Here is a 13,632-nt window from a genome sequence, read left to right on the forward strand (position 1 = left end):
CTTCTATATATAGCAATACATGATTCTTACTTAAAGTGTGGCTAACGAAAGCAGCCCTTTCCTGCATTGCCCAGCCTCACCCGCGCATCTGTATTTGCTGCAGCCTTTCCGCCCAGGCGGTTCTCTTTCAGGTCCAGCAGTTCCCCTTGGAGGGAAGGGGGAGCAGCGAAGAAATGGGTATGCAGAGGCTCTTTCCCTTCGTATCTGCTAGAGGCATAACCTCCCTGAGGTCGCTCCGTGCCCCTCACCCTGGTCTCTTTGGTCGCTACCTGGGCTAGGAGCTGCAGCACGAGGGGCGAGCAGGAAGAAAGCTGTTTCTCTTCCACGAGAGCCTGGCCTATGGGGCGTGTTGAAGTCTGATTTGAACCACTTGTTCTTCTACCAGCTTGAATCTCTATCCCCGTACCTTTTATCGGCCTTTTGTGAACAGCTCAGGATACAGAAGAAGAATCAAGTTTTTGAAATGGAAAAAAAAAAAAAAGGTATATATAGGAAAAGAAGTCGTGCTTCTTCCTGCCAGTGACTGTTTACGAGAGGGAAGTCAGCGGGGCCCCCAAGAGGTCGCTCGTGGCGCAGGAACTGAGGCCAGATTGTAGAAAAAGGGCGAAGAAAAAAAAAAAAAACACCCAGAAACTTTCTTCCTTGTTGCGAATAATTGCCGCGCACCCCGCCCCTCCCCAGGCAGAGGCAGTAACGTGACACCGGAGAGAAACCCGGAGACCCGAGCGAGCGGAGAGAGGGAGGGAAGAGGGAGGAGAGAGGGCTTTGGAGAGCCGGAGGGAGAAAGGGGAGGAGAAGGAGGAAAACCCCTGTCAAGGAGGTGGAGCAAGGGGCTGGTGTCCGCCTCCCGTTCCTCCCTGCCGTTTTTTTAGAGGAGCCTGAACCGGGACAAAACACGCCGAGAGCGACAGACACAAAGCCGGGGGGTCCACGCTGGCGCTGGAGGCGAGCCCCGGCGGCCGCGAGCGAGCCCGAGGCGCCGCGGGACGCAGGGCGCGGGGGCGCTAGCGGGCCGGGCGCGGGCAGCGCCCCCCGAGCAGGGGCCGGGCACCTCGGCTGCTCGGGCCGCCGCGGCGGAGACCATGCCGAGGAAAGTCTCCTGAGCCCGGCAACTTCGGCCCCTCCCCGCCCCCACTGGGGCTGCCCTCCGTGCGGCCCTGCCCATGTGCAGCCGCCCGGCCGGGCTCTCCTCCTTGCAGGCGGATGGGTGACCTTTTCCTGGCACGGGCAGACTGTGCGAGGCGGCGGAGCAGGCGATGAAGAAGAAGCAGCAGCATCCCGGCGGCGGCGCGGATCCCTGGCCCCATGGGGCCCCTCTGGGGGGCGCCCCTCCTGGCCTGGGCAGCTGGAAGCGCCGGGTCTCCCTACTGCCTTTCCTGCGCTTCTCCCTCCGGGACTACGGTTTCTGCATGGCCACCCTGCTGGTCTTCTGCCTGGGCTCCCTCTTCTATCAGCTCAGCGGGGGACCTCCTCGCTTCCTGCTCGACCTGCGACAGTATTTGGGTAAGGAAGGGAGGCAGGCACTAGGGGGATGCCGGCCGCCAAGAAGTTGTGCCCCGGTGGGGGAGACTGGAGATGCGCCTGGGATTTTGGGTGCTCCTCCTGCCCGCTGGCACGAGGCTTCCCAGGTGGGACGCCCGGGAGCATCGGCGCAGCGGCCCCTGGCGCCTGCTCCCTCTGGCGTGGCCATCCGTCTGGGTGCATGGGCCGGGCAGGTACCCCAGGGCGGGGCACTGCATACCTTCCCCCGCCTCCGGCACCACCCGATCTGAGCAGAGTGCAGGCGTGTGTTTGTGGGTGTGTGCGGGTGGGTGTATATTCAGTCCCTGCCGTGTGGAGAGGGGCATTGTAGTGACCAGTCCTGGCATGTCCAGCCCTCCGGGTCGTGCGGGTGGTGGGTTCTGCAAATTCTGTTCACAAGTTCCCCGTCCTGCCGCCGGTCTGGGTGATCCGGGGACAGTTTTCAGGCTCTGCCCTGTCTCTGGGCTGGCTTGACCTTTGGTATCTCCTGCTGACCCCGTGGCCCGCAGAGAGTGGGACGTGGGGGCGGGCTGTGCCGGGATGTCTAAGGCTGTCCGAGGGTGCGAGTCTGCCTGGCCAGCAGAATCGCCTGCTTTGACCCCACGATCCTCCGCGTTCTTGTGTATTTCAAGTCCGAAGTTTTGCGGGGGGTTGTGGTTGGCTTTTTAGGAGCAAGGCTGTCTATTTTTAGTAGAGGCAAGGAAGGTGTTGTGCCTAGAGAAAAGAGCGACTCCAGAGAGAGGGTGTGACCCGCAGCTCCCTGTCCGGGAGCGGGAAGCTAGCGGTGCCAGGGTCTGGCCAGCGCACATCCCGGTCCCAGGTGCTGTGCTGGCTCGCGCGCCCTGGCCAAGGCAGGATGCAAATCTCTCACAAGTCTGTGGCCAGAAGAGGTCTTGCAGGGAAGAGGGGAGAGGCTGGGAGGGCTCCAGCTTCTTGCAGAGTGCAAGGTGATAAACTAAAGCCACCAGTAAACGTCCAGCATCTGCCTGACGCGAGCGGGTGTGCAAAGGGAAACCGCTAAAGCGCTGGAACCGTAATGGGCCAAATGACTCCGGCCGGCTGCAGGCTGCCGCGCTTACCACCCAAGTCCCGTGTTCAAAGGAAAAAAACCACTTCAGTAAAGTGACACGTGTTAGAGCTTTTTGAAATATAAGCTCAGATAAAATAATGTTCTTTCCATGTAGAGAAGCTCAGATTTTAAAAGTAACACCTCTTTCTGTTGAAACTTTGGAGAACTCTGGTTTTGTAAGATGCTTTAGGGAAAATATTGTCCAAGTAGATTTCCAAGTACAATCTTGAGCATCTGCTTTTAAAACAGATTTGGGGTAATATGTACTTTTATTAGGGAGTCAAATCTCTTCTCTCCCTGAGTTTGGTATTTTGGAGTCTCAGAGCTTCACAGGCTCTCAGACACCTGCTAGTGCCACAAACATAACTATATGTTTTACCAACACCAACAATCATTGTTATCTGGCTTAGGGAATGTAACTGCCTTTGAAACTTGGGGGTCTTTCTCCGTAAAATCTGGTAATGAATTCTTTGTACAAGTTCCATTTCAGCAAGATATGAATGCCAATGAGGTAGGTAACATACAAGGAATGGGGAGGGAAGACATCTGTGTTTAGAGTGCTCAGGAGCACTTGGCTTTGGGCAGGGTACATAAAGGCCATGCGCTTCGGGTATTTTAGGTGAGATTAGAGCCGGATTAGATTGTCTCGCACCTCAGCTCGGCTCCTGAAATGTTGTGGTTTTGACACTCTTCTTGGGGATGGACAAATCTGGGAGGAAGAAAGAACAAAGGCATCATTAAGGTAAAATGAAGAAACTTCAGTATGTATCACATTAACCTCCTGAAAATTCAAATACATGTGGTATCCAGAATTTATTGCTTACATTATATATTTCAAAAAATGAGACCTCATAAATCTGAGCTCAGTTGGTAAAAGGGTCAATTGACAGCATTCACTCAAGGAAGTAGGAAGAACTGAAGGACTAAACATTCACTCTTATTACAAACTGATCATTAAATTTCTGAATGACATGATGGGTTAAGAAAAAAAAAAAAGATGTCACTGTGAACTGAAAATAGTATGCCCTTGGCCAAATTTGGTACTTGTCGTTTGTTGTATAAATATAAGGATTTTTGGTAAAAGTGGGCTTGTGGTCTTTAAAAGGGTTCAAAATATACCCTTAATAATATAAGGCCAACGGAGCTACAGAATTAGTTTCCCCCATTCTGTTATTTTAGTGTCTATCCAAACAAAATTTGCTGTCAGTAAACACATCCTCTCAATTTCCCTAGTTAGCTGATTTTGGAGGTAAGTATTTTTCTTAACTATAAGGTCATGTAAAGACAAAATTTTCCAAATCAAAATAACATTTATAACAAACATTTTTCTTGACAGGAGATTATTTTAATATACTTGTGTAATATTGTACATCTGACACACAGTTGCTACTCAATAACTATTTGTTGAAGTAATGACTGAACCTATTGTATCAAATAGGTAGTGTATTTAACGTATTGAATATTGACTATTCCCATAGGAAAGCCAAGAGATAGGACCACTCACAAGAAAAGCTACATTATTGTGTATGTGCCAGTCCGTGCACATGCAGGAGGAAATTCTCTCAGCACAGTAATATTATAGGTAGGTTCGACTGTTACTCCTATTTTTTATATGGGAGGAATAAAGGCAAAGAGGTTCACTGACTTGCTGAAGGACACACAGCAAGTAAGGCGAGACCTGAACCCAAATCTGTCTGATTCTGGACTCCCTGTACTGCACTAAGAGCAGTTTAAGTGATAAAATGGAAATACAGCCCAAATTCAAGTGGGGATCTGAAGAGCTGACTGGCAAAAAGTGGTCATATTTATTTGGATAATTTTACTTCCCCTTTTTTGATATTTTTACTAAGTATCTTGAGGGGCCAGCAGAAGAGAAATAAGTTAAGCAGCAGGTCTGCTTACACTCCACCTTCCTGTATTCATCTCTAGGATGCTGCCTCCATGTGCCAGGGAACTCGGCACTCCAGAGCCACATAACTGGAGGGGCTGTGACTGGAACCATAAATTCTTGAGTCTTTCTCTCTTTCTTTAGCAATTGTTCTTTGTCTAGGCTAGTGCCTCTCAGTGTGATCCCTGGGCCTACAGCATCAGCATCACCTAGGAACTTGTTAAACATGCACATTTTCAGGTCTAACTGCAGACCCACCGAATGAAAGAGTCAGGGTGTGAGGCCCAGCAATCTGTGCTTTAGCAGACCTTCCAGGTGATTCTGATGCTGGCTCAAGTTCGAGAACCATTGTTCAGGAAGCTTCCTGTGTATTTGAGATGAGGGGAGGAGAGAGAGAGGAGAGATTTATAAATTATTTTAAAGGTGATGTACATAGTCCCCAGAGAAGGAAAACTGACTCCAAAAAACCTCCGCTGCCTTGCGGCATACCTCTTCAGGGGAAAGGCTAAGGGAGTAAACCCCGACAGAAAATCCGGAGCCGGAGTCCCTAAGGCGGTTTGACGTTGTAGTCAACACCGGCAACTCCTGCGGCGCACCTGAAGCCAAGCTGTATTGACTCCGTCTTTCCCTTGGACCCTTCAGCTGCGAAGAGAGGGGGGGTCTGCTGCATGGGCAACAGCAGACCCTCCATATCACCCTGCCCAGGCTCTGTAGCTTCAGCTTCACTGGAGAGGACACTCCAGCGTCATCGCAAGATGTCGATTCAACACGGGAGGAGACAGATACCGTGTCACTCCCGAGTCGGACTGCACAGCCATTCTCGGCGGTGCAGATAGACTCTTAAGAAGCTACACCATCGTCTCTCGAGACGGATGGCTGCCGCCGACGCCGACATAGTCCCATTTTAAAAAATTAACTTTTGAAATATTTTTTGTTTATTGATTTTAGAGATGGGGGATTTATTTGTTTGTTCTACTTATTTATGCATTCATTGGTTGATTCTTGTATGCACCCTGACGGGGGTGCGGTGGGTGTTGAACCTGAAACCTTGGTGTATTGGGATGTTGCTCTAACCGACCTAGCTACTCAGCCAGGGCTAAATTTCAACTTTTAAAAATGCATCTTCTTTGCTGCTTAAGCCCCATTGTTTCAAGGAAAGGACCAGCCAACAGCTGCAGTCCCAGCTGGCTCTAGACATTCTGAAGTTGGGGTGAAGCAGGGCAACAAGTAAGTATAGTGTGAGGCGGGGAGGGAAAGGAGTCAATAATGGTGCTTTTTCTTCCTGCAGGAGCTAGGGTCAGACAGTTCCTTCTTTCTAGTCATTTTGGGGAAAGGCAAAGTCTGTTCTCCTTGAAGATACTTTCTGCTGCACCAAATTTGAAAATCAGAAAGCAAGTTAGGGGGAGGAAAATTACTCAGGGAGAACTGTTGCCCTGACTTTTTCACTCCTCAAAATGGGTGGAGGGAGGAGAACACAAACAAAAATCTGGGGTAAGTAGGCAAACGCAGCAAATTGCTATGGTTGGAGACCATAGTCTTTCCAATTCAGTGACATTGTTTCTTTTCTTTTTCTTAAAGCAGCATTCAGACTTTGCTTTGCTATGGAAAACAAACCAAAAATAAAATCTCCCCCAGAAACTAGGTTATGTTTCAGCCTCTTCCATTAGCCTCATTACTTATGATCTGTGGAGATATCAAAAACTTGGAATAACACTCATTACACTGATGTAAACTGAATAAGCAGATGGCTTACTACTGATCTTATTCAACCAGCAAACTCTAATGATTTATCATCAAGCCTTGGCTATGTGATTTAGCCTTTATGGAAATCAAATTTGTTGGATTGATCCTGAGTTGATATGCTTTCCTTTCCATTTTTAATTTATACTACTTTAAGTGGAGATATACTTATTTAGTTTTCAGAATTACCAGTCTCTCTCTCCATATATATATATATATATATATATATATATATATAATGAGAGGGAAAAACAGATACCTATCAAATTTAAAATTCTCTAAGTTTAAATGAATTTAAAGGAAAATATGAAAATAGACATCCAGATTTGTTATAAAACAGTCTCTCTAAACCTTAAAAGCCAAATTTAAATTTTCTTCTGCACATCATGTATGGTTTAAATACAGTACTGTAGGCCCCAGACAGCAATCTAGGAAATGAATGTATAAAATATGATGTTATCAATAGAAATTGTTGACATAAAAAGAAAATGACATTCCTGTTCATAGCTGAAAATTTATCATATAGGGTTGGACGGGGACACAGTAGCGCTGTATTAGAGGGAGAACAGAAAATAGAATTTGACTGTGGCAGTCTGTTCCATAAACACACAGGATGAATGGTGAAAAGCATTCTGCCTTGTAAACTATTTTTAATGTAGACTAGTCTTAGTATGAATTGTTTAAAAATACATATAAATATGTATTATCTGGATACTGTCTTTCTTCAAATTCCCTGTCATCAAGCCAGGTTTAAAACACTAGTTGGTTTTGTATTTGAGAAACTAGAATAAAAGTGGTCAAGTGTTTTGAGTCCCAAGAGAAATAGTATCATTTGCTTCCCCAAAGAGAAGCTGCAGGAGCAGAAACAGTAGCTTGCCCTGCAGCTGTACCCAAAGTTGCAGTGATGGAGAACGATAAGGCATCTTATTTGATGAATTGTAGCTGGTAAAATTGTTAAGAGTTATAGCTTGCTAATTTTTTTTGCAACCAAGTAAGACTTGACTACAAATACATTTTGCCTTACCTGTATTTATTTTTATAATAGAAACTCAACTTTAAGCAAATAGTGATATCCATAAACCCCTTTATTAATCAGAAATGGGGACAGAAACACTAATATTTCACCACAAATTCTTTGCAAAAGACAAGAGTGTAGCAATTACTGTGCAAGAAAATTCCAAATGAAGCACATTTCAGTATATGCTGTTGATGTTTAAGCAGCCTGACATATAATTCACAGACTACACAGTTCACCCATTTAAAGTTTCAGTAGCTTAATAGTTTTCAAGTTGTTTTTGGTGTAGTCATAAATAAGTGCAACCATTGCTATAGTCAATTTGAGAATAGTTCATCACCACAAAAAGAAACCTGATACCATTAGGCTATTCCTTCTCCACTCTGCCCTTAAGTGGTTATTAATTGACTTTCTGTCTCTATAGACTTACCTGTTCTGGACATTGCATAGAAATGTATCACTTAATATGTGGTCTTTTGTGATTTGCTTCATTCACTTAGCATTTTGTTTTCAAGGTTCATCCATGTTGTAGCAGGTATTAGTACTTCATTGTTTTTATGGCTGAGTACTAATCCATTGTATGAATTTTGTCAGCTCATCCATTGATGGACATTTCTACCTTTTGACTATTGGAAATAGTGCTATTAGTATTTATGAATTTAGTTATTGTTTGAACACCCATTTTCTTTTCTTTTGGGTATATGCTTAGCAGTGGCGTTGCTGGGTCATATGATAATACTATGTTTAACTTACTGAAGAGCTGCGAAGCTGTTTTCTATAGTGTCTGCACCATCGTACGTCCCCACTAGCAATGTATGAGAGGTTCAGCTTCTCCACATTCTCACCAGCACTGGTGATCTTCCATCGTTTTGACTATAGCCGTCCGAATGGGTGTGAACTGGCATCTCACTGTGGTTTTGTCTTGCACTTCCCTAACGGTGAGTCACACTGAGCATCTTTCAGTGTGCTTTTGCTGACGTATATCTTCTTTGGAAAAATGTCTATTCGCATTATCCGCCCATTTTTGAACTGGTTGTTGTCTTTTTTTGTTTGTTTTAACTGTTCTTTATATATTCTGGATACTAGACTCTTATCAGATATATGATTTTGCTATTTATTTTGAAGTTGTGAATGCTGATATTGGCTGAAACATAATACTGTTATGTATTATTCTCTGTATCACAGGTCTGCCCCGTCTCAAGGTACACAAAATTCATTTTATGCTTTAGTCACTTTCAAATCGCTAAGTAGTGTCTGGGATGATATAGTAAAACCTAAGTAAATTTCTAACGATTGAAAGCAAGAACCTCATCTAAAGAATCTTGGGGGTCCTTTTTACAATTACTTCAAATATTAAACTCTTTGGCTATTTGCATTTAGCTCTAACATAGGTTAATGTATGGATAGCTATGTCACAAAGATTCCTATGACTTGGATGTGGAATATAAGCGTGGCCAATTTTGAACAACAGATGTTGGTGCAATGGATGGGCGTATTTGTCTTTGTATTTGCTCACTAGAATGATGCTCATGAGCTTCGCAGGGGGGAAACATTTGGGTACATTATGTTCTTTATACATGGTACAACAAGGCTCCCAAGGAAACCGTGAGCATTCTCATTAAATTGGAATTCATACACAATTCATTTTGTATTCACATTGTGCTTTAATATGCAGGACAAATATATAGGAATGATATTTCTTATCTGTGTTTCTCTGAAGTAAAATAACTTACAAATCTTAGGAAGAATTGTTTTCCAAAAGTGTTAGAACTTTATAGTAGGTTTTAAATATATATATTATCAAAATAGGAAGCTTTAAAATAAGTACAGCCGGTTCCATGCTGCTTTGTATAGCTGCAATCTGGATAATTTGTAACACTCATATTAATAATTACCTGGGAGCCACATAACTGTTAAGCGTTCAGCGTGTGCTCTATCGCTTGGGCCGTCTCCAGTTTTATATTCGTTATCTGTAACTCCCCAAATATAGCCCCCAGCTCATTTTTCTTGCCTCACTGCCTGCTTTTGCTTCTGCTATTGCTTCTATGTTGATGGGTTTAGGAAGCTAACGTTCCAGCCATGGTCTCTGAACTCCGGTAGTATTGATCTCATGATCACTTCTGAAGTTTTGACATTCCACCTTGTGTTGTGATAATTTGTGGGCAAGCTCCTTGAAAGGAGGAAGCTTATTCAGTGCTTCCCACCTCTCCTCTGACACCTCTCCTGGATGCTCCGCACGGAGGCCTGCGGAAGTGTCTGTTGATTCAGTAGTGTATTTGCTAAGCCGAATATTCTCCTTAGGGTTCCTTTGCCTGCTTTATTTGATCACTTTTTTAAGTAGACAGTGTGGGGAGGGGGTGCCAGGAAAAAAAGGCTCAGTTGATGTCTGTAGCCCATCTCTTCCAGGCTGTTTGAAGTATATGTTCCAGGCAGAAGCATTAAAACCACCTTGACATATAGTTTTATAAACATTGCCTTCTGTGCACAGGGATCATGGTCCACCTCTGAACTGTGCTAGTACATTTCCAGCATGATTTTGAGTCTTTAAGGAGATGAGACCATAAGATGATATTGTTTTTGAAATAGCAACTGAATGGATTTTAACCTAGAAAGTGGCAGACTATATAATTATGGCTCAGTGCACAAACCCATTCAGCCTATTTTGATGAAAGATATTGTAATAACCTTAAGCCATGGCTTTAAATAATTCTTTCTCCCTTCATTGATAGATGATTAAAATAACCATTTACATTTAACCATACTGCATTTCTGGGAACACCACTGAATTTTTTTTCAAGTTCAATGAGCATGACTTTCCTAGTCTTGATGAAAATAAAAATGAAAGTATTCTGAAACATATAAATTCCTTTGTTCAAAAATCATTCAGCAAATGTCCATTGAAAGCCTTCTGTGGTCCAGAAGCACCAGACATTGGAAGCAACATATTTCAGAGCAGTGATCTTGGTGTCAATCATTGTGTTACCACTTAGTAGCTGAGTATTTGTACAAGTTTTTTTGATTTCTCCAAAACTCAGGTGTTTCTATCTATACAATGGGATTAATAATTGTTACTTATGGACTACCTCTCTAACTCAATGCCCAGCATTTAAAATCAACAAGTGTCTGTTTTCTCACCTTATTATTTGCTTCTGTCACACTCCTTCTGGCACACAAACGTGTGCATGTGCATACATACATGCATACATACTCATACAAACACACATACTAGTAGAGTATGCAAATTCACCCATGGCTTAGCTTCTATTGAAAGGACCATTGTAACCAAGAAATATGAAATTACTAAACCAGTATTTTTATGGTTTATCTTATCACTCTCACCCTTAGATTGGCAAGGGCTCTTCAACAGCTGACAAACTCCAGTCATTTGCCCCATTAATTGTACACACACAAACCTTCCTGCCTCTTATCCTCTCTTCTGCTTCTTGGAAACAGTCTTTAAAGAACACATTCTTTACCCAGCCTGCTTTCTTCCATTTTGAATTGACACACACTTTTCTTTCCCCTGCATTCACAAAATAAAAATCGTTGTACAGAAGGAGTGTGGTGCAGCTTAGTCTCTGGGATCACCAGCTGTTTTAGGGCTGGACTAGCAATCCAAATGTCACACCTTTTCAAACATTCATAATGCCCGGCACACACTGTGACTGCTTCAAGAATTCCTGCTTGTGATGGATTTACCACACCCAGTAACATGGCCACTTTCTTCTCCCTGCTTCCATCAGAGGTCAGGGCAACCTCTGCGAACCAAAGCAGTAGATCCTGTCTTTGTCAAGAGACCGGTGAACTTGCTTCTGTGTTCCATTTCCACTTCTTCATGTTGTCTTGACCTGCCCAGTCTCTGATGGGTACTGGGGCAAGTGAGAGCCACGATGCCATTACCAGCCACTATAGCTGGTGCCCCAATTCCTTCAGAAGTTGAAAGCAAATGTGATTTTACATTATTTAAGAGAGAGTTAAATTTTGTCTAGGGAAATCATGACCTTGCGATTCCAGCTCAGAACTTCCTGCTTTGACACGAAAGCTGTTTGACACGACTGTCTTCCCACTGGACAAGAGAACCATCAGGCAAAATGTGCGGGTTGATGGAAGAAGGACAGGACCTCTGGGGACTGGAATGAGTCCCCAAAGAATTCAGTGGTCAGTGCTGCTATGTCACATGAGTCTCCTAGGCTTAAGCCTCTACATCTCTAAAATGAAGAAGTTTCATTATGTCTGGGATTCTCAGTTGTTTTCCTTCCCTAGGAACCCCATTTTGGAATATGTCCCAGTACCAGGAAAGGGAGAATGGGGTGGTTTGGGGTTCTCTAAAGAAGTTCTCGAGGTGATTTTCATATGCAGCCCCAGGGGATGGTGCCTCTTTTCTCTCTAGAATCACTGAATTAGATGCTATCTAAGGTTCCATCTACTCATTTTTTTTTTAATTTCTAAATTTTTATTGTTTTTCTGTTACAATTGTCCCACTTTTTCCCTCATTGCTACCCCCCACCCAGCCCACCTCTTCTCCCACGGTCCATCCCGACCCCGTTGTCCATGTTGATGGGTTATTTATATTAGCTCCTTCGCTAAACCTTTCCTCTACTTACCCCCCTCCCTCCCTCCCCCCTCTCCCCTGATAACTGTTACTCCGTTTCTTGTTCAATTTTGTTCATTTGTTTGTGTTGTTCATTAGTTTCCTGTATTGGGTGATAGCATATGGTATTTTTCTTGGGTTCTATCTACTCTTAAAGTCACATGTTGAAAGAGATAAGAAACAACTGAACTGTAGCAACTGAAAATATAAGGCTGGATCTTTTGGATTCAAGTACTTATTTAAAAGATCGCAAGAGTCAAGAGACTAAGGCAGGCTGAATGTGCAAGAATATTTTAGGTCAATGTTTTAAAAGTTTTAATCATACTTGTTTCTCCCCCAACACCACCAGTTTGCCCTAGCCTATCTGGGCATTAACAAGGGAATCTTGATCCAGAAATTGTGGGGAGCAGAATGTCCTTAGCAAGGCAGAGAGGGGGCAGGCAGAGTAAAACATGGCTTTCCAAAATTCAGAATCTACCAATGTGGTAGGAAGAAAGAAGGAAAACAACAAGTGGGATTAAATAGCTTGTGTTGTTCAAAGAGGATTCTCACAGCCTAGACCCAGCTAACTGCTACCGGTCATCCCGTTCTGTGGTGACTAGATGCACCCGCCTGAGGAAGTTCTTTACCATAGGGTGAGCTACTTCTGCTAATTCTTCTTCTGGGAGCTACATAGACTAGTTGATTGGATTTCCTCATCTTTCAAAGAATCGAAGACGTGCAAATGATTGTCATGTGTATCCTCCCTTCCCCCAGACACATAAGCTTGTTCAGACCAACAGGTCTGTTTTCCAGTTCCTCATCTAAAGTCACTTTCAAACGCTGAAAGCACAAATAACAAAGAAAAAAAACCATTAAAGTGAAATCTTCTGAACAATAACATCCCATAAGCAAAGCGAAAAAGGCCCGGATTGGGGACAAATGTTTCTCTAGGAAACGGGATTCATATGAAGATGGATCAATAAGCCAATACGGAAAAGAATTCACAAGGTACATGGGCAAAGAACACAAGCAGGCAATTCACAGAGCAGGAAACGCAAGTGGCCAATAAGTACATGAAAATATGAAATGATGTTCATTCCCTTGTGCATCTTATCACTTTGCTCTGCCCATATGACCCTTCAGTGGCCAGAAGAACTGAGAAATTTGTCAGTTCCCCTTGTTGGAGAGCCTGCTTTGTGGAGGAGTCACTATCAGAAGTGACTGTCTTCCTTTGGGAATGACTGCCGCGTCCCTCACTGTCCTGTAGTTATGATGGGGGTGTAGACCCAGCTTTCAGACCCTGAACACAAAGTCTTGCTGAGATTTTGGGACCACACTTGTGCTGGGTGGTGTGCCAGCTGCGATGCCCTCCTGTACCCTGTGAACCACAGCCAGCAAGCCCTACCCACGTGGTGGCAGAGAGTCCTTAGCCTTCTTCCCTGCTTCCCTCGGTCACTGAGACTTTGCTGAGTCTGTGGGAAGCAAAGGAAAGAAGGAACTGACGTGGGGCTTAGACTGCAGCATCTTATCTTTCCTGGAAGGATTTTCTCAATAAACAAGAAACCGTGGTTGGCGTTTTCCAGAAGTGGGACCACAGATTTCTTGTGATTTCATTCTGCTAGAGTGTCAAAATTCATCCAATAATGTGCCAAAAAATGTGTCCAGTCATGTACAGATTTAGACGTTTCAAGAGGAAGTTATTTTTACCGCAGCGGTGAAGAAAACAAGGTGACAATTGGCAGAGAGGCTGAGGAAGGTGAGGTGACTGGGCAGCTGGGGCTTCAGCGCACTTGCACCTCCAGTCTTGCCAGACTGTCCTCGGGATT

At 44.3% G+C, this 13,632-nt stretch overlaps 1 protein-coding gene across 1 annotated transcript in view; it reads left to right on the forward strand.

The window, feature by feature from the left end:
- The first annotated feature begins 733 nt into the window (after positions 1 to 733).
- The window catches only part of UST (uronyl 2-sulfotransferase), a 267,617-nt gene continuing 254,718 nt past the window's right edge, over positions 734 to 13,632 (forward strand). The window contains exon 1 of the mRNA XM_090279955.1: positions 734 to 1,503. Within this exon, the coding sequence (XP_090136081.1) occupies positions 1,257 to 1,503 (247 nt within the window). The 5' untranslated portion in view covers positions 734 to 1,256. The remainder of the gene's footprint in view (positions 1,504 to 13,632) is intronic.

The sequence above is a fragment of the Furipterus horrens genome, unplaced genomic scaffold (assembly GCF_987537825.1).
Source record: "Furipterus horrens unplaced genomic scaffold, mFurHor1.1.pri manual_scaffold_6, whole genome shotgun sequence".
Taxonomy (NCBI): domain Eukaryota; kingdom Metazoa; phylum Chordata; class Mammalia; order Chiroptera; family Furipteridae; genus Furipterus; species Furipterus horrens.